At 41.6% G+C, this 18,801-nt stretch overlaps 1 protein-coding gene across 1 annotated transcript; it reads left to right on the top strand.

The window, feature by feature from the left end:
• Window positions 1-292: 292 nt before the first annotated feature.
• LOC106906918 (ras-related protein Rab-37) lies at window positions 293-18,682 on the top strand. Its single transcript, XM_014972393.2, has 9 exons — window positions 293-881; window positions 3,941-4,051; window positions 7,071-7,112; window positions 9,027-9,093; window positions 9,236-9,288; window positions 9,693-9,758; window positions 11,698-11,754; window positions 11,838-11,914; window positions 16,356-18,682. The coding sequence occupies exons 1-9, from the start codon at window positions 771-773 to the stop codon at window positions 16,459-16,461; spliced, it is 690 nt and encodes a 229-aa protein (XP_014827879.1). The 5' UTR covers window positions 293-770; the 3' UTR covers window positions 16,462-18,682.
• The last annotated feature ends 119 nt before the right edge of the window (window positions 18,683-18,801 follow it).

Consider the following 18,801-nt stretch of genomic DNA (forward strand, 5'->3'; position numbering starts at 1 on the left):
GAGACCATTTTAGATATGTATGAAGTGAAGAGGTGGGGTAATCGGTCATTTGCCTGCTGTGACCCAGAAAACTAAAAAAAGGTAGAAGACTAGATGAGAATCCCTTGATGGCAGAATGAGATTTTCTAGTCCAGTCTGTGCATGCTCCGTGGGGTCAGATATGCGCTCTGAGATGTTAAACTCTCACCTCCTCTTCCTGCCTCCCCTCTGGTGGGTGTGAGACCCTGTGACCTTTCCACCTGCAGCAGGTCGGATGAGTCTGACCCCTTTCTCCTCCTCAGCTCCGCGTCAACAATAACAAAAATAAATAAATGAGAGAGAGACGCGGCGCAAATAAGCGAACCTGTCGACGTCCTTCAGCGCATCTGTGGCCACAGCTCTAATTATCTGCCCACGCCAGGATGCGCCGCGCCGCGCCGCTTCGCCAAAGCAGAGCAATGTTTCCGCCTGCTTGTCATTACCGCTCTCTTGACTGCTGGATGCGGACGCGCCGCCGCCGCCTCAGCTCGCCCGACGCGCAAGTTTCTCCACCGTGCGCCTCCGTGTTTCGAAACACTGTTCAGGTGTGATCTTCCCCGCTTCTCCCTTTCTCCCATCTCGCCGCCCCTGCAGGAAGTGTCTGTATACTGTACATTACTATGCGAGCAGAGGGGCTGGAGGTCGGCGCAGCCCGGGACTGATCGCTCTCTTGACACCGCGCACCTCTTCCTCTTCCTCGGACGCGTCTTGGAGGTACAAAAGCTGCTGCTCCGGATCTCCTTGGTAGTGCCATGTCCGCGCGAAAGACGTCGTTGACGGACAAGCAGGCTAAAAACGGCACGTCAAAATATGTGTTGGAGAGATGCGCCTCTATTAACGAGTACTATGATGTTGCCTTCAAGGTGTGTATTTCCGTTTTAAGTGTGTCGTTTTTCTGCATGTTCTTTTCTGGGTGTAGACGCCGCAACAAACGGGCATTAGGAGAATGTGCACTAGTACGGGGGACCTTAAACTACCAGCTGATTGGTTTCCCTTGTGTTATTATTGCCTTCGTTAACACCAAGTCAGCCAGCAGATGGTTGGGAAATCGTACTGATTCAAATATTTACCAAGGGTGTACTTGTTGCTTCTCTCCTGAATATTTGCTTGGAGACTCGAGCAGACAAGTGGGTGATCTCTCGTTTGCATCTCTCATCTGACGTGTAATATTTGAATCAAATGTAACTGAAATAATTGCATAATTGCTCGTCCTGCTGTTGCAATTATTGTTGATTAGTTTTTGGAGAGGTAGAGAGAGAGAGAGAGCGATGCATGCTGTAAATGCAGAGTTGGCAACGATCATTTTCTCTAATTATTTATTAGAAAGCTGACAGTTTGTGGGCATGGGTCGGTGTGCGATTCTCAATGCACGATGACGCTTAATATTTAAAAATACGTATTGAAAAAGCTTTATTCCTATCCCTGCTGAAATAGCACAACATATTCGTTGTAACATTTACGTGTTGTTTTATTTTTATTTGAATTTTTACTCTCAGACAGAAGCAAAAATGGTCTAAAAAGTACTTATTTTTACTGTTTGGGATTTTATGAAGTAATCAAAGCCAGCGCAAGGCATAAACAAACTGAACAGCTGTCCTCCAAACCGACAGGGGGAGCCCAAGAGTACTAGAATTCTCAATCAAGTCAGGTTTACAAATGTATTTCTTATTTAGGCTAACACGTGTAATAATTGCGCAAAACAAAATTTGTGATACCTTATATTTAAAATTTGACATGTAAATCAGCAAAGGGAGGCTGCATGAACGTCTTTTGTAGTAGCTAGTTCACTAATATGTTTGTTAGATCTTGTTGTTGAATAGATCTAACAAACATGTTTGGCCCAAGCGGATACGGCTCAGGCTGACCGCATGAATTTCTGGTTTGGAAACTACTTGTGCTGAGCTAAAACCACCGACGTGTGCAAATTGGTATTAGGACATATATGGTTGTATACCCAGAGATGTCACAGTAACTTTGAGGAAGCTAGTTGTGCACTTCACAGCTCACCTCAATGCAAAAGAGGCGTAACCAAAGTAATTCTTGCTAGAAAGTCATAAGAATTCCCCTTTCAGATCGACACAGCAAACATGTTAAAGGAAGTTATCATTTTCTCCACACCAGAATGCTGTGTGTGGTGGACGTCACCCTGAACACACCACCTATCCAGTGAAGCTCGGTGGTGGCAGCATCATCCTGTGGAAAGCTTTTTCCTCAGCAGGGACAGGGAAGCCCATACAATCAGAACCTAAAAGAAATTGTTCAGATGAGACATATTTATGTCAATATGTCACCTGCACACAGGCAAATCTGTTGCCCATTATTCAACCTGTGTGGCTCAAATACGGAGATATATTTCACAAGTATACACTCCGCCTTTTCATGTAGCGTAATCGTTGATTGCTGCATGACTGATATTATCTTATAATTGTAAACTATACAAATGTTTATGTTGTTTACTACAAAGACATTTAAACACGGATGTTGACATTAGTTGAGCTGTGGGGAGTGTCGGCATTAAAATTCTTGTTTAAATTCCTGTTTAAAATGGTTAATTAGTCAAGCTATCTGCACGTGTAGCCTGGTGCTGACTGATGAATGGACATGCAGCTGGTCACTTTTCATCATAAAACACTCCAGTAGTTGGCACTCCATGACTGTAGATGTTTTTCATAGTTTCCATAATTAAATCTCTGGTTGTGACCTGGAATCTGTGATCTGAGGTCGTTCAGTGCGACACCGACGGCTCTCCTGACCAAAGATGACCTAAAATTGAAACTAATTGCTTGCTGTATGTTCACTGATGAACTGATAACTGTGAAATCTTTCTGAGTGTTTCGATTCCAGCAAGAAATCCTAAACACAAACTGTAACATCTTCAAATCCTGCAGGACTTTAAAGTCAGACAATAGGCAACTGGTGCAACTTTCTGACACTTTTTCCTGAAAAGTAACTTTTAAGAACTAGATATGCACCAATCAGGCCTTTTACTGGGTAATATTTACTTCCAGTTTTCTGTAATGGCCTCACTGGCCAAAATCTATTTATTTTATTCTAAGAACTTTAAGGAATGAAAGAGGATATTGTAGAAAGTTGCTACGTCTACTTGATTCCTAACTGAATCAGATATTTTTGCCTGGCACCAATCAATTAACCACAGATGAAATCTTGCCAATTTGCTGAGCTAATAGGCTAACTAATGAAAAAATATATATTTTCTTGTTAAATACACCAACCAAAAAAAAACAAACTCCCATCATTCAGACTTCAAGCTCAGCATGCTCTTTGATGCCCATTTTTTAAGTTTTGTAAAGCTCTGATAAATATTAAAGTTGCATGAGTCAGGGTTTCCCTATGTTTGCTTTTCTTTTGGGTTGAACCTGCTGATTCAGATCTTTTGTTTTTTCTGGGGTTATTGTATTTAAACGCTGCTGCATGTTCTTTAAAAGAGCTTTAATCTGACAGAAGGAACAACAATGCCTCACAGTGCAGGTTCCTGGACTTTATCAGATTTTATTCCTTAAACTTGCGTCAAAGTGCATGCTGATGGCTGACGGATGTTCAGTGATTGGTCATTGCATCTCCACCCAAAAAAGTGAGATTTTTGTTTGGATTTCTTTAATAGCTAGGGGAGAACATACACATTTTTCAGCATTTAACCTTTCAGAGCTGTGTAAGGAAAAATTTATTGATTTCAAACTTTGGTCTATTGATCGGTACATCTCTAGTTAAGGCGCTGATATAATTTGACCGCAGCGACCGACCCATGCCTGCTCCCAAACATTATAAACCAACTTGTGCAATTTAGTTTTTTCGCAGTTGCTGCAGATTCTGTTTAAATAATTTGAACCTCGTGTCGTAACATTCGTTCCACTGACCAGATGTGACCTGTGACCCTTCTCCTCTGCTGGCCGGGTGTCTCTAGGTGATGCTGCTCGGAGACTCTGCGGTGGGGAAGACGTGCGTCTTGGTGCGCTTCAAAGACGGCGCGTTTCTGGGAGGAAACTTTATAGCCACCGTTGGAATAGACTTTAGGGTGAGAAACGATACATCTGACCTGTGTGAACCATCTCGTTATTTTTTGTGCTTGTGTGTGTGTGTGTGTGTGTGTGTGTGTGTGTGTGTGTGTGTGTGTGTGTGTGTGTGTGTGTGTGTGTGTGTGTGTGTGTGTGTGTGTGTGTGTGTGCGTGCGCTTCCACTTAGCTTAATGAGGTAATTTTTTTTTTTCTCTAATGAAATCAACAAAAACAACAAGTGATCCCCCTGGCAGGAGTGCCATCGGCCCAATTAGCGCCTGTTTCCACGTGGAATGCTTCGTCACTCTGCGATGATAGCACCAAATGTACAAATCCTCTCGCCAATCAGTCAAGTTCACAGACCACTTGTGCTGCTAGGAGCTTTGAACGGCTTCGTAAATGTCTTGGCAGATGCCTGCCCACGTCTCTGTCTCCTGGAAAGATTGGTCGTGGCTCAGCTCGGCCCTGGAGGAGTCACCCTGCTGTCGGATGAGCTCCTACCTCGTCACACGCATCTGTTGCACAAAGAGACACGCCACACATGCGAACAAAGGCAGCGGCTGGTGGTGGATTTCAAGCAAATGACTACTGTGCATCATCCTCGTCTGTGCAAGAGTGGGGAAAGAAAAAAAACAACAAATAGGCGCCTGGGCCTCGAGCTTTGCGTCGCCTCCTGTCAAAAGAAAAACATGTGCAGTGATGGCAAGTCAAGTATAGGGGTGTTCGGTCTGAGAGGAAAGTGTGTTGCATTAGCCAAAGTGATGCTTAGTCTCTCAGCGGACACAAAAGAACATTGTCCGTGTCTGACAGATTTATTTTTTTATTTATTTTTTTTAAATGCCTCAAAATGTCACTTTTGCTTGTACAAAAGCAACAAGTTTCCACCGAGACGCTCCGACGACGGAGGAGGGGGAAAGGATGCTGGCTTACATTCATTAAAAACCATAATTATTCGACACCGTTCATTGAGAAAAAGTGGCTGAGGGGTGTAATTACCTTTCTGTCTCCATGCTCGTTCACAAGCAGGCCTCCGAAGCTGCTTGGTAACAAAGCAATTTGAGATAAACAGTTGAGTCAATATGTTGAGGATGTCCTCTTTGCATGGTTAGGCAGGCAAGGCTGGCAGCTTTTACATGCCGGTCTATTTTAGGCCCGCTTCCTTGTAGCAGTTTCTCAGCATGCAGGCTGCTTTCACGTCATAATTGGGGGGGAGAGGGGAAAAAAAAAAGGAAACCCATGGCAACTAATGCAAGGGTTGAAGTGTGTTCCCTCTGCCAAGGCTGAGGCTTCAGCGGGTGGCGGTGCTCGCTGTCGCCGACGGCTCGACGCGCAACACTGAGCCTCAGCAATGTCATTGAGGTAGTTTGTTGCTGCGTTTCCTCGTTGAGCAAGTGGATGTTTGGCCTTTTTTTTTTTTTTTTGCGGGCTGTTAGTCATGACCTGTCACTGATAAGGTGCTCCAGGAAGTGCATTTTTCTTGCCTCACTTCCTCCTTGTAAGCAATTTGTTGTTGTTTTTTTTTTCTGTTGTGGTTTTTACTTTGCTTCTTGGTTGCGACCTGTTTCGGAGGTCATGACGACCAAGAGAAAGCACAGAGCTTTTGCATCCAAACCGTGGTGCATTTACAGCGCTGCACAAAGAATTCACACCCTTTGAGCTGTATCACTTTTTTTTCTTTTGTTAGCAAGATTTTCTGCGGTAGACCAACACCAGCTAAAATCTAATTGTGAAGTCACAGAAGAAGAATGCATGTTTTTTTTTTTTTTTTTAATTCTTGCACATAAAAATCACAGAAAAACCCGTTTTAATCTGAGATGGCTAAACGAAATCCAGTTCAAAGCGATGCCATCAGAAGTCATCTAATTAGTAAAAGGAAGCAGCTGTTCTCTGAAGACCTCAGGGGTTTGTTGGAGAACAACAGAGAACAAACAACATCAGGAAGAGCAGAGGAGCACAGCAGGCAGGTCAGGGAGAAAGTTAAAGAAGAGTCGGGTTATGAAGCGATATCGCAAGCTCTGAGCAAATGTGGAAAAGACAAACACAGCAATCCACACTCTGTTGGTGACTCTAGAGGAGCTGCAGGAAAGGAAGTTCTGTTTTTGTATGACACATTTTCAGCAACACAAAGTGCTTTATGTGATTCAGAGGAAAATAAAACGACATGAAAAAGAGCAAGAGAGAACGATGACGGGTGGAAAGACGGACAAGTTTATGATGTTCTAGTTATTAATCGGGCAAGTCTAATCTGGTGGGTTTTTAGTCTTGAATTAAACGAATTTGTGCGTTATCATTTTTGGAGGTTTATTGGAAGTTTATTGGAGATTTGTGGCATAGAAACTGAATGCTGCTTTTCCGTGTTTGATTCTGGTAATGGGGGAAGCAGAGGAGACTTGAACCAGAAAACCGAAGTCGTCTGAAAGGTTGACACAGTAACTCCTGGTCTGTGATGTACTTTGGTTCTAAGCCGGTCAACATATTGCATTACCAACAGTGAAAACCCACAGGCTGCTTTGTGTTGGTCTATTCCATCAAACCTCAACAGAACGCATCAAGGTTTGTGTTTGTGACGAAACGAAACCTGAAAAATCACAAGGGGTGCGAATACGTTTACATGGCTCTGTACAGCAATACGAAATCCTCATGCTTAAGAGTATCGCCGCTCTTCTCAGAGCGCCCGTCTGCAACACTTTGGGAGTCGTACACTTTTCCAGACTTGCCTTGGGTCTGCAGGAAATCAGAGGGCACCCCTACAGGGCTGCAGGAAATTAACGGGGGAGTCCGTTGTTATGCTGCCAGCCGCCTTTCTCACTCTGCTGTAATTAAGTCTAATCCCGGGACCTTGTTACTGTGTGGGTGTTGCAAATTACTTTCTCTGCCAGCATTCAAAGCCACTTTTAGCCGCCTTGTCTCTCCTGCCGCACGCTGAGTCGCTGCGCTTTTTTAGCCCGCCCCGTTAAAAACGCTCGTCAGCCGCTTCCGTGCCATTTTCCAAACATATGCCGGATTGTCTTTCACTCCCGCTCCCTCTTGTTTCCGCAGAATAAAGTGGTGGATGTTGACAACCTGAAAGTCAAGCTGCAGGTGAGAGCGCTGTTATCTTTTTTGCTCCTTTCAGATCCTATCAGCTCATCTCGCTGATAGATTTGTGACCTAAGCTGAACACTCGTCCAAGTAGGTGTCGCAGGAGCTAAATAAACACGTCGGTGTGAAACGTGCTTTAAATTGGTTCGCCCGGCTGCCATTTTTAATCCATTCCACCCAAGGCGCACACACTCCCCCCCCCCCACTTTCATCATGACCCATTCATTCAACACTGAGTGGGAGGTGACAAAATTAGACTCCCTTCAGTAGCTCCTGTAAATCATCAGTTTCTCTTCCACACGTTTTTCACATGACACAGTAGCTGCTCTGGTAATAAATAGACTCTGACAGTAAATTTAGCCCCGAGAACAAAAAAGGAAAGTGAGATTTAAGAAGTCTGTGTTATCATTTTAGACGGACAGGGAAGCAGAATGTAATGAAATGAATCCTCCACACTTTAGCATAAAGGCCTTTTCCTCATAGATTTTTTTTTCACTTTTTAAATACTGATTAGGCTGAATTTCCTGTCTTGTGAATAATCTGATCATTTGAATGGAATGTTCTCTTTTATTTCCTATTTTGAAGAAATTTTCAGGAAATTGGCCTCTGTAGTTTCTCCTTATTTATACCAAAGTGAAACTAGAAGTGATAAATCACTAATTAATCCTTAATGCACAATGTAAAGTTTATTTTGGAAAGCTTTAAAATACTTTAGGTACACTCATTTTACCATTAAATAGTGGTATTTGTATTTATAACAGCTGCGCTTTTGGAAAAAAAAATATTTATCTAATAACATGCCGTTTTTAAAAAAAAAATAAAGTTAGAATAAAGCAGACATTTCTGACATTTTAAGTCTGGGATCATGCTAATGTTATGACAGCTACATTTTTAGCTTGTCTGCCAATGAAGAGGAAGGGCACTGTGTTCAAAAGTTATATTTAAAACAGCTGTATTTATTAAACTTCTGTTTTGAGTAGTTTTATAATTTCTTTAGCTTTATGAAACATTAAAGCTAAATGTTTCATAAAGCTAAACATTTAGCTTTATGAAACATGTGCAAACATGAAATGTTTTGCACATTTCATGTGTTTTTTTGTCAGGCGGCCATAGTGGTAAAGGCTTACCAGCTATTCTCAAACAGATTAAGGAATAAATGTTAATTTGATTTGGATCAGTCAGCCAGAATCCATTAATATTTCAGGATGAAGTTTACTTTTGATCTGCAAACCATAAAACAAATTATCTTTTATTGCAGAACCAGAATCTCACAAATTACATTTTTAGAAATCGAACCTTTAGTTTGAGAATAATTATTAACTTGGCAGAAAATCCTTTTTTCTTTTCCAGACACATTTGATGTATTGCAACATATTTATCTTCTGCTTTTACTTTCAAGTGGCATATGTTTTTTTTCCATACACTTAAAACATGGGACATAAACCAAAAATATTAGATGATGAAAAGAAAATACATCTATAAGTAAAACTTCAGATAATAGGAATTACAAACTATCGGGGAGTTACATGTTTTGTGTTCCAGCAGTTGTCAGATGGTTTAAATCATATATTCTTATTTTAAAATGGTCTAGTCAAAGTTCAGACTGAAATTTAATTGAGAGTCTTTCCAAACACAAAGACTGTTGAGGCTTGTGGTAATAATTTGAAAAACAAAAAAAAATCAAGAGGTATGAAAACTTCTGCTATGGTATTTTCAGCAGTGTGCATATCAGATTACATTTAGTAAAAAAAAAAAAAAAAAAAAGGACTCCTCAGACTATGATCTGCGCTTTCTTTGTACTGCGCTTGTAGATCATTAATATTCCATGGTGCTGCTTCGTCCCTGGGCTGGTTGGGATTAGCTGGGAGGTCTTTCCCTGTCGGATCCTGTGTAATTGTGCCGCTTGTTCTGCAGATCTGGGACACAGCTGGTCAGGAGAGATTCCGCAGCGTAACGCACGCCTACTACAGAGATGCCCAGGGTAACCTTTGCAGTTTATGTTCCACTTCTCCACGCCGAGCGTGAGCGTGTGTGTGCGAGCGTGTCGGTGATGGAGCAGCCGAAATTCACGCGTGAATGAAGGCGCTGACGGTAAAATCTGCTGTTCTCTTCTTCTTTTGCAGCGTTACTCCTACTTTATGATATCACCAACAAGCCATCTTTTGACAACATCAGGGTAAGACGCCCCTTCCACCTCCTTTCCTTATCATCCTTCCCTCTCTGTTTATTTTTTATTATTTTTTTCCCCCCTCCTGCTCCTAAATCTCACGCTGAACGATTCCGCCTCTCCACATGCAAAAGCCCCACCTGGGCCTGTAACTTTTCCTCTCAGACCTATTTAGAAATGACGCGCCGCTGTCGTCTGCCTGGCTCCATGCTCCCCAGTTTCAGTAATGAAAAGCAATAAAAGCGCTCAAGGATAAGAATGACTCAGTGTCGGCATGATTGATAAGAGCGCGCTCACAATGCAGCGCAGCTCAGGAGAAGAGCGAGGAAAACAAGAAGAAGAAGAAAGCGCATTCTTCAAGTGGTCCCTGTTTGTTTTGGTTACATCTCCTCTTCTTTCTGTACTTTTTGAAGGCTTGGCTGACTGAAATATTCGACTATGCCCAGAAGGATGTGGTCATCATGTTGCTCGGCAACAAGGTGAGCAAAGCTTCATTTTCTTTTTTTTTTTTTTTCTTTTTGTGTGTGTGTGTTTTCTAGACGATGGGAAGGATATTGGTTTCTTTAGCACAGTTTTAACACACTCTTATCACATTCGGGCAGACATGCGAGCGCCTTAAAAGGTGGAAAATTTTTCCAGTGTGACACGAATGCATGAAGGCAAACTGTGGTTTGCTTATTCCAACACAAACATGGGAAATGTGGAAAATGTGTCCTCAATAATGCACTTTTGTGACAAAGCATTTCATAACACACAAGTTTACATCTGACAAAAATAATCGGGAGTAAAAACAAAAACTGTTTTCAAGGATAATTTCATTTATTGAGGGATCAAAACGTACTTCACTCGTCACACACATGCCTGGTTACTCTAAAAGCAACACACCATGCCCCAAATTAAAGAAATTTAAGAACAAATGAGAAATAAATGAACAGAAATCTACAAAGGGTTACTAAACAAATGGAACCGAATCATGTCCCGGTGGTGAAGCTCCTCTTCCAAAATTACTCCATGAGCGGACCGACGACTAGTCCAGGAAGTCGTTAAAGATCCCACGGCAACATTCCATCCACTGCAGGGGTCACCTGCCTCAGGAAAGGTCAGAGTTCATGGGTCAACAACAAAAGACTGAGCAAAAATCTGCATTCAAAGGTGAAAGTTATATAGTCAGTTGTTATAAAACTTCCTGATGTTTCCCAAGATTTTCTAGAAAGTATTCCTTGGACTCGAGGGAGAGAAAGGTGGATGTTTTTGGACGGTTTGCGTCGTAAAACAAACACACCTTTTCAAATTATAACCGAATCATTTCGATAGTGAAGTACGATGGAGACATTGTGAGGTTCTGGTTCTGTTGCCGTCAGTAAAAACCTCAAAGAGAGGACAGAAGTTTGTCAGCAAAGCTTAAGGCTTCTTGGTTTATGTTGCAAGACGATCATCCAGAGCACGTCAACAAGTCCATCGAATTGTGTAAGAGTCCTCAACAGTAAATGAATTAAACTCATAAGATGCTTTTCTGTTCATGCTAACAACTCAAAGCGTTTCATTCGCTCACGCTTGGACACCAGGACACAGATCAGTCGGGATCTTGGGGTTAGGTGGCTCATAACCTTTCATCGCTTTCGAAGAGAAAGGCTTTGGATTGGCCTAGTGAAAGTCTGGATTTGAATCTGATAGAAATGTTAAGCAAAAATACTGATGCTCGAGATGTGGACGAATGAAATCAATTCTGGCAAGAGAAAGTGGGCTGTGATTCCTCCGCTGCGACGTAAAGGACCACCACAAACTCTTGATGGAAGTTGATTCATCGAAGGATGGCACAACCGTCGAAACAATTTCTTTTTCACAAAGGGCCAGGTTAGTTTGGATTGGATTTTTCCCTTAATAAATACAACCACTGTTTTCAAAACTCCTTTCTTTAATCCAAGCAGGTTATCTTTGTCTGACATTAAAAAAAGCAAAGACATGACTTCATAATGGACTCTGTAACTTGCCCCCTCAGCATTTTCCCCTTTTGCTTTAAACCTCTGCGATAACTTCTGCCCAGAGCAGGGGAAAAAAAAAAAAGCGCTTTAAAGACGGAAAAATCCTTCCCCTCATCCCAACCGGCAGTCACTGCTAATTTATCCAAAAAGCTCCCTCTGGTGGTTCAGCGAGGACTCATCAAAGGGTCGTGGGTGTCACGTAGCAGCAGCTCAGATCATTTGCTGTGAAAGCAGCAGGGCTGGCGGCGGCGGTCTGTGCGAGCGCTGCTCTTCTGCTGGGGGTGGAGCCGCTGACATCCCATCATTCCTGATGGAGCCGCGGCTCAGGCAGCCTGGCAGCCAGATAAGCAGGCTGACAGGACGGTGCATCACTGTGGCTAATTTTCTGGTGAATCTGTGACCCCCTGACATGTTTCTCTCTCTTTCTCTCTCACAGTCAGACATGGCTGCAGAGAGGGTGGTGAAGACAGAGGAAGGAGAGAAGCTGGCCAAGGTAATGAAGGATGTCCTCTAAGTGCTTACATCCACGTGGAAAACACTCCGCCGGCGCTCTTCCTAATGTTTTTTCCGTTTTAGGAATACGGAGTGCCGTTTATGGAGACCAGTGCGAAGACGGGGGTCAACGTGGAGCTGGCTTTTCTCGCAATAGCAAAGTAAGTCCCCCATCCGACCGCGAGACGTCTTGGCTTTAAAGTGTCTTTTCTGATGGAAGAGCAGATTTGCTCGGTTTTTCCTTCAAGTTTCTCATTTTGTCCTTTTGTTCAGTGATTGCTGAAAGAGTGATTATGCGCCTCTTTTAATCAGCTCGGTGTGCTGCCATCAAGTGGTGACAAAAACCTTTCCGAAGTTGAGGCATTAAAATTCATGACGTCAAAAACGTGAGAGGATTTATTCAGGCGGTGCGGCTCCAAGTCTAAGTCGGAGATTAATATCACCGTTTGCCGACTCGGCTGCTTTTAAAGTTGCAAACAGTTTCAGATAAGACGCTTAACAATCAAATAAAAGTCATAAGCCTTACGCAGCTTGTTTCTACTGTTCTTGAGTTTTTCTGCTGCAAGCTGCCCGTCTAATGCATCACACAGTGCACAGTCCTCACATTTATTTACACCTCGGCAAAAAATTCTAACGTATTTTTAGGAGATTTTGTGAAGGGGGCAACACAAAGTTTCTGGGTTTCTTACATCGCTTGTGGTAAACTGCAAAGTGGACGTTTCAGTGGCTTTCTGTCTATGTGCCACATTTCTACAAAGGCCGGATTTATGGAGTGAATAAGTAAGAGTTTGTCCTGTCAGTTGAGAAACTGCATCAAACTTTTCAGCGGATCAGATGTGTCGATGCAACTTAATCCGTCTAGACTTCTCCATTCATCTCCACGCATGTCCGATACGCAAGTAGGCTAACCTACTGCTAAATGTTCTACAAATCTATCATTTTTTTGTATTTATTTTTATTTAGCCAATTGTTCAGGGTGTCAGAAAACCATTGTGATAAATAAAATGTTGAAATCCTACGAGATTAGGTAATCAGGCTGTATGGTACTTACCCTGTTTAAAGTACTATAAAAAAAAAATCTCCATTAAATGTATATCACTGAGGCGACTTTAAATTGTTTCACTATTACCAGATGAAACATTTCTCACTTCAAAAGCCCCATTAGCTCCGAACGACAGCATAACCCGCGGTCACAAAGTTAATCCACCCACAGATTGCACTAAATTTTGCACCTTTCACTGCTCATTATGGGGGGGAAATGAAATTTAAATTGACGGGGAATCATTTTTCACGCGGGTCAGACGACCATGTTTCGCATTAGGGGGTTTGTATTTTAATCTCGCTCGTGCTCGCAGCCGACCTTCTCTGAGTTGACCTTGTTCTGTTCCTCTCGGGGATCCTCGTCGTTGCATTTCGTGCACGGACGCCGCCTCGTCCCCGTCTGACTCCGGCGTCGTCTAATCCAGCGTAATGGTTCTCAGCTAATTTGGCGTCGGCTGCTGTTGTCTCCTGTTAATGGGATTGCGTTTGTTTGAGAACTCCCACCTGGTGTCAGACGTTTTACGGTGTAATTTCTATTCCTTGTGTGGATGCCCTTCAAACTGAATGGCAAGAAATAATTTATTTTTTTATTTTTTTCTTCGCTTTTCCTTTTACAAGCCAGGTCGCTCTTGCTGCATAACAACAGCATGTTCAGTTTGGAAATGTCATTCAGACCAATAAAAATTGAGATTTATTGCTGGTGGGGTTTTTTTATTATTTGCTTCATCAAACAACACAGACAGCTAAGAAAGACAGTGATTCGTTTTGAAATATTTATTTATTTAGAAAAAAATTCTTTAAATCTTGGCAATAAAATGTAGATCAGCAAAGACGTTTGATATGCAGAGCTTAGATTCTTTTAACATTTTATTCACCATTCCAAATATGCGATCAGTGATTTCTTATATAGCAAGAGGGCAAATATATTTTTGCACAATGCTAAAAATGAATAATGATATATTAATATTAATATATAATATTACTAGTATTTGCATATTTATTATATGCTAATTAATTTATAAGATTATCTATTTAAAAAAATTATTAAATTATTTATTTTACAATAAATAATTTAATAATTATTTATTCAAATAATTATTAATAAATAATAATTATTTATTAAAAACAACCTTTTTTATTATTTTAAAACTATAATTTAGATTTATTCTGGTTATTGTCTGATATTAAAAGGTTGTTTCATCATTTTCTTACATCTGAGCGTGACAAAAAAAAAAAAAACAGGAGGAGAAGAAATGTGTAAGCAGCAGATGCTTCATCACAACACTGTTACTCTGGTGTGTGAGTCAGATTTATCTATAACAAGACAAAACCGCAATCTGTCAAATGTGATTTAAACCGGCGGAGTCCAGTTGTCCTGATCCAGGGGACGTCTTCAAGACTCTGTCTAATGAATCTCACAAGGCAAGTATGGGCATCTTATTTCTATCTTTCATTTTTAATAAATGGTTTGAAACCATAAGGTTCAGTTTACAGTGCAGTAGCTGACTTGTAAAATCAACCTGCTGGTATAAAAACACAACCAGTTTTTTCCTCATTGTTTGACAATGAGGTTCCATCAGATTGAACCTCACTTTTAGTTTTAGGTCGGTTAGTGTTAGGATAAATATTTATTTCTAAATCCCTAATTTATTACTTTTTTCTGTAAGTCAGAGGTTTGCGTACGCTAAGATTACTACATCTTTGGGTTGGAACCTCAGCTTTTAAGGCAACACTCCAAACCAAGTGTTTTCTAGTTTTGGCATTATGGGGAAATATAAAAGAAATCGGAAAGAAAATGTGAACCACCACAAATCTGGTACATTCTTTGCTACAATTTCCAGGTGCCTAAACTTGTCTCGTTCATCAGCTGAAACAAATATGTGCAAGTATGAACACAAAATCAAAATGTCCAACTTATCATCCTGCTCAGGAATTCAATTCAATTCAATTAGAAAATATTCGATTAATCCCAAAGGGAAATTAAATGCTGTTGTAGCTCATTTAATAAAAAAAAAAAAAAAAGATGAACTCCTTCTTGAAGAAGCTTTAGAGGAGCTTGCAAGCCTGCAGAGCTGTGAAATACGGGGGAATGGCAGCGTCATGTTGTGTTGGTGTCTTCCCAAAGCTGATGAGGAACGAATATTGAAGTGACATCTCAGCCATTAAATAAAACTCTACACATGCTGCCAAATCACTTGCAGAGTGGTGAAAGGATAACGTCTTTGAGAGGCCATCTTAAAGTCCCGATATCAATATTTTCTCAGGGAAACATTTTGGGTGGGACTGAAAAGGTATGTATGGAAATACGACATACAAATCTGACTCAGTCACCAGTTCACACTGGAGGAATGAGCCAAAATTCCAGCAAAGCACTTTGGAGAAGCATCCTAAACATATGGCATGCCAAAATGCAACTCTACCAAATGCTAACGAGCTCACCTTTCTGACTTGGACAAAACTACTTAAAAATTTGAAGCAATTTCGGTAATCCTAACAGACCTAAATCAGAAAACGTTGTTTGGGTTTAAGTGCGGGTTTTCTTTATTTTTTAATGGTTTTTGTTGGCTCTAGTGGCCTTTATTTGAAGGTAGTTCAACAGGAAAAAGGGGGAAGACATGCGGCAAATGTCACCAGGCCAGGAATCGAACCTGCGACCAATGGCATGAGGACTAAGGCCTCAATACATGGGTTGCGCTTTGCCCCTGCACCACCACAGCACCCCCGTTTAAGTGCGGTCTTTAATTACACAGACAGTATCAGCAATTTGGTGTTTTATCTGCGTCTGAGTCCCAGACAACGGAGTCAAGAAGTGGCGTCTGGTTTTTAGTTTTTGTTCACAACTGAAGGCCATGAAAGTAATCAGTGAGTCACCATTTTATTACAGCTGAGAGATGTTTGATTCATCTGCATGCTACTGGAGGATGAGGTGGAAAAGGCTCTCACTGCACAGCAAAATTAAAATGTAAAAGAAAATGTGGCAGAGTAGTGAAAAGAAAACCATCTACTACACTTACAGGAGAAATAAACGGGTCGGTTCTAATGTCTATAATGAAGAAATAGCAGCTGATTCTGCAAACCCCCTGGTCACCATAGATACTGTCTCGGGAGCGCTAACTTCACCTCTCCTCGCAACAGCGACCGATCCCGTCGTAATGCGCCAGTCGCACAGCCAGCGTTTAGAACCGACTTGTTTGGCGACGGTGTTTTTGTTTGGCAAAAGAGACGAGAATCATTCCACACCAAGAGCTTCGCCTCCAGTGGGGCTTCATTAGGTTGTGATTCGACAGAGTTTATTGTACGTAAAAAATCCACCTTTGGGCTTAAATGTAGGCGACGTGTGATGTCAGTTTGAAGCACAAGCTGTGATAAACGATATTCCACCAGAGGCATTTTGATCAAATCTCAATGCTTCTGCTCTCCTTTCTCCCCTCCTTCTTTTTTATATTCTTGATTTGTTCGCCCTGTCTGTGCTCCATCCCACACATCCACCCCCTCTGCTTCTAACTTCCTGTCTCTGCCTCCCTCCCGCCCTCTCTCTCTCCTTCTCCTTTTCTCTGTCAGGGAGCTGAAGCACAGAGCAACGCAGCTGCCAAATGAGCCCAAGTTCAAGCTTCACGACTACATCGAATCTCAGAAGCACAAGTCTGGCTGCTGCAGGCTCGGGTAGCAGACGCCGAACGCCATGCAGAGAGACGGATAAAGGGTAGAGAAAGGATGGAAGGAGGGAGGGAGGGATTGAAGATGGGGTCAAGGTAAAAAGAATAAAGATAAAATGTCAGCTCTCTCTTATGAAAAGCCAATCCAAGCAACCATACCCCCCACCCCCAACACACACAACCCCTCCCGAGAGGCGGATGTTCTTCTGCGCAGAGCTTTTGGCTGAGTGGAAGCGAATCTGGACTTACTGCCATCCCTTTGCTGAAATGTGAATTTAAATAGTTTGTGTAATGTGTAGAAACGTTCGTGGTCTTTGTGGTGACAGTTGTATCCGAGTACAAATCAGGAGTAACAATCTGAAATGCTATACCCGTCTGCAGGGACTCCCTTGACAAGCGGCAGGTTTTCATGGACCATCAAAGCGACTGTTGATGTGGATATAGCATTTTATTTATTTTATTTTTTATTTTTTTTCTCTCTGTGTGAACTGAACCCCATCCTTCTGGCCTTACAGTCTCCATCTTCAGTCGAGAGCTCACAGTCAGGTTGTAGCTAAATGGCCTACATCTGTTCACATCTGTACTGCTGTTAGGTAGAATAAAGCCAATATTTCGAGGGTAATTACCAACCTCGTGTCTGTCTGTACGTTCATATCGAGATGCTGTAGGTGTACCGTTCCAGTTACAACTTCATGGATGTTAATGTCACATTTATTTAGGCATTTAATTATATTTTTAAACGTCCTTTTTTCTATGTGTGCCGCTTTTCCAACATTAAACTTCAATGATTTTTCCAGAAAAGAACCGGAAGTTTAATTTACGGTCGTTCTCCAACTCACAGGGCGTCGAATTGGTCATTCAACACTGGGGAAGACTTAAGTGTGATGGTGTCAAATTTTAGTCTACAATAAGTTTTCAATACAATTAAGTTATTGGTTTCTAGAAAATGCTAGTTTTAGTGGTTAAATATTCCTAAGCGCCATAAATAAGCTTCTTGTATAATTCTGGCTTAACATACGTCTTCTTTTCTTAGCAGAACGAGCGCAGTTCAGTAAAATTGGTTGGTTTCTCAGGGCAAGCCCAGCAGAGGGACACAAACTGTACATTTCAACAGGGTAGAGCTACTTCTTTAGGTGAAGATAATTCAAGAATATTCATAATAGCCAGCTTTATCCATTTAAAATCCAGTTTTATTGTGAGTGTTGGATCATTGTCCTGTTTGAACACCAAACTGTTACTAATATTCGACCATCTAGTTGTTGACTTTTAAGTAAAGTTGAGGAGTTTGGGGTTAGTCCTCCGTAATTATTCCCTGGACTCAAGTTAAAAATCATGTAATTTCCTCCATTTTGTTCACTGGATTGCCTGGTTGCACTCGTAGTGTAAGGGAACCCTACAGAGTCAATTTGCAAGTAAACTGAGACTGATGATTTTGTGTTTTGTTGCTCACCTTCTTGGTCCACACCAGAGTCTCCCATTAAACTATCCAATGAAACGAACTCTGGTCCGTTTTCAGTGTACCAAACAGTGAAAAGCGCCTGAGTGAGCTCAATTTTTGCCCCATCTGACTATAAATCTGAAACGATGCTTAAAGTCTGAAGGCCTTGTGAAGAGTGATGCGCTCAAGCCTCCGTGTTCCCTGGGTTGTTTATTAACGTCCAAATTAATTTGGATCAAGTGGTTTAAAACTCGGGCACAACTTGTGATCCAACAGGACAATGATCTCAAACACACACACCAAAAAAAAAAACAGGGTCAGTGTCAGTAAACCGATCAAGTTAAGTGAACTCTACTTATTCTGCTTTGAAGAGCATTCAGATATTCCACCTTATGTTATATGTTGCACTGTCAGTCGATTCTGGAAGAACAGTTTCAAAGAAATCCTTAAAAGTGAAAGCTTACTGGGACGTTCATAGATTTCATACAAACGTCTTACTGGTGCTGTAGTTTCACCCCATATGAATAATAATAATAATAATAATAAAAAACATACTCATACAGATTCCTTCACGGCCCCCAGGCATTATTGTGTCTCTTCTAATGATGGATGTTGTTGTTAAGGCTGTGTCAAGCTGTATTTGTTGATGCACCACATTCTGTATTACTTTGTACTCTGTTCATTATGAATGTTTGGTTGTCTCTCCCTCCTCGGAGGCGTCACAGTGATCACAAAGTGCCATTAAAGTGCTTTGTTATCGTACGAAAGATATAAAAAGTATATTTTGTAATGTATGTGATGTTGCCTTATTGAAGTCGGTCTTGTCTGTGCTTCTGCTGTGTGTGTGTGTGTGTGTGTGTGTGTGTGTGTGTGTGTGTGTGTGTGTGTGTGTGTGTGTGTGTGTGTGTGTGTG

Source organism: Poecilia mexicana, unplaced genomic scaffold (genome assembly GCF_051168715.1).
Source record: "Poecilia mexicana isolate PSO_F unplaced genomic scaffold, ASM5116871v1 scaffold_8, whole genome shotgun sequence".
In the NCBI taxonomy this organism is placed as follows: domain Eukaryota; kingdom Metazoa; phylum Chordata; class Actinopteri; order Cyprinodontiformes; family Poeciliidae; genus Poecilia; species Poecilia mexicana.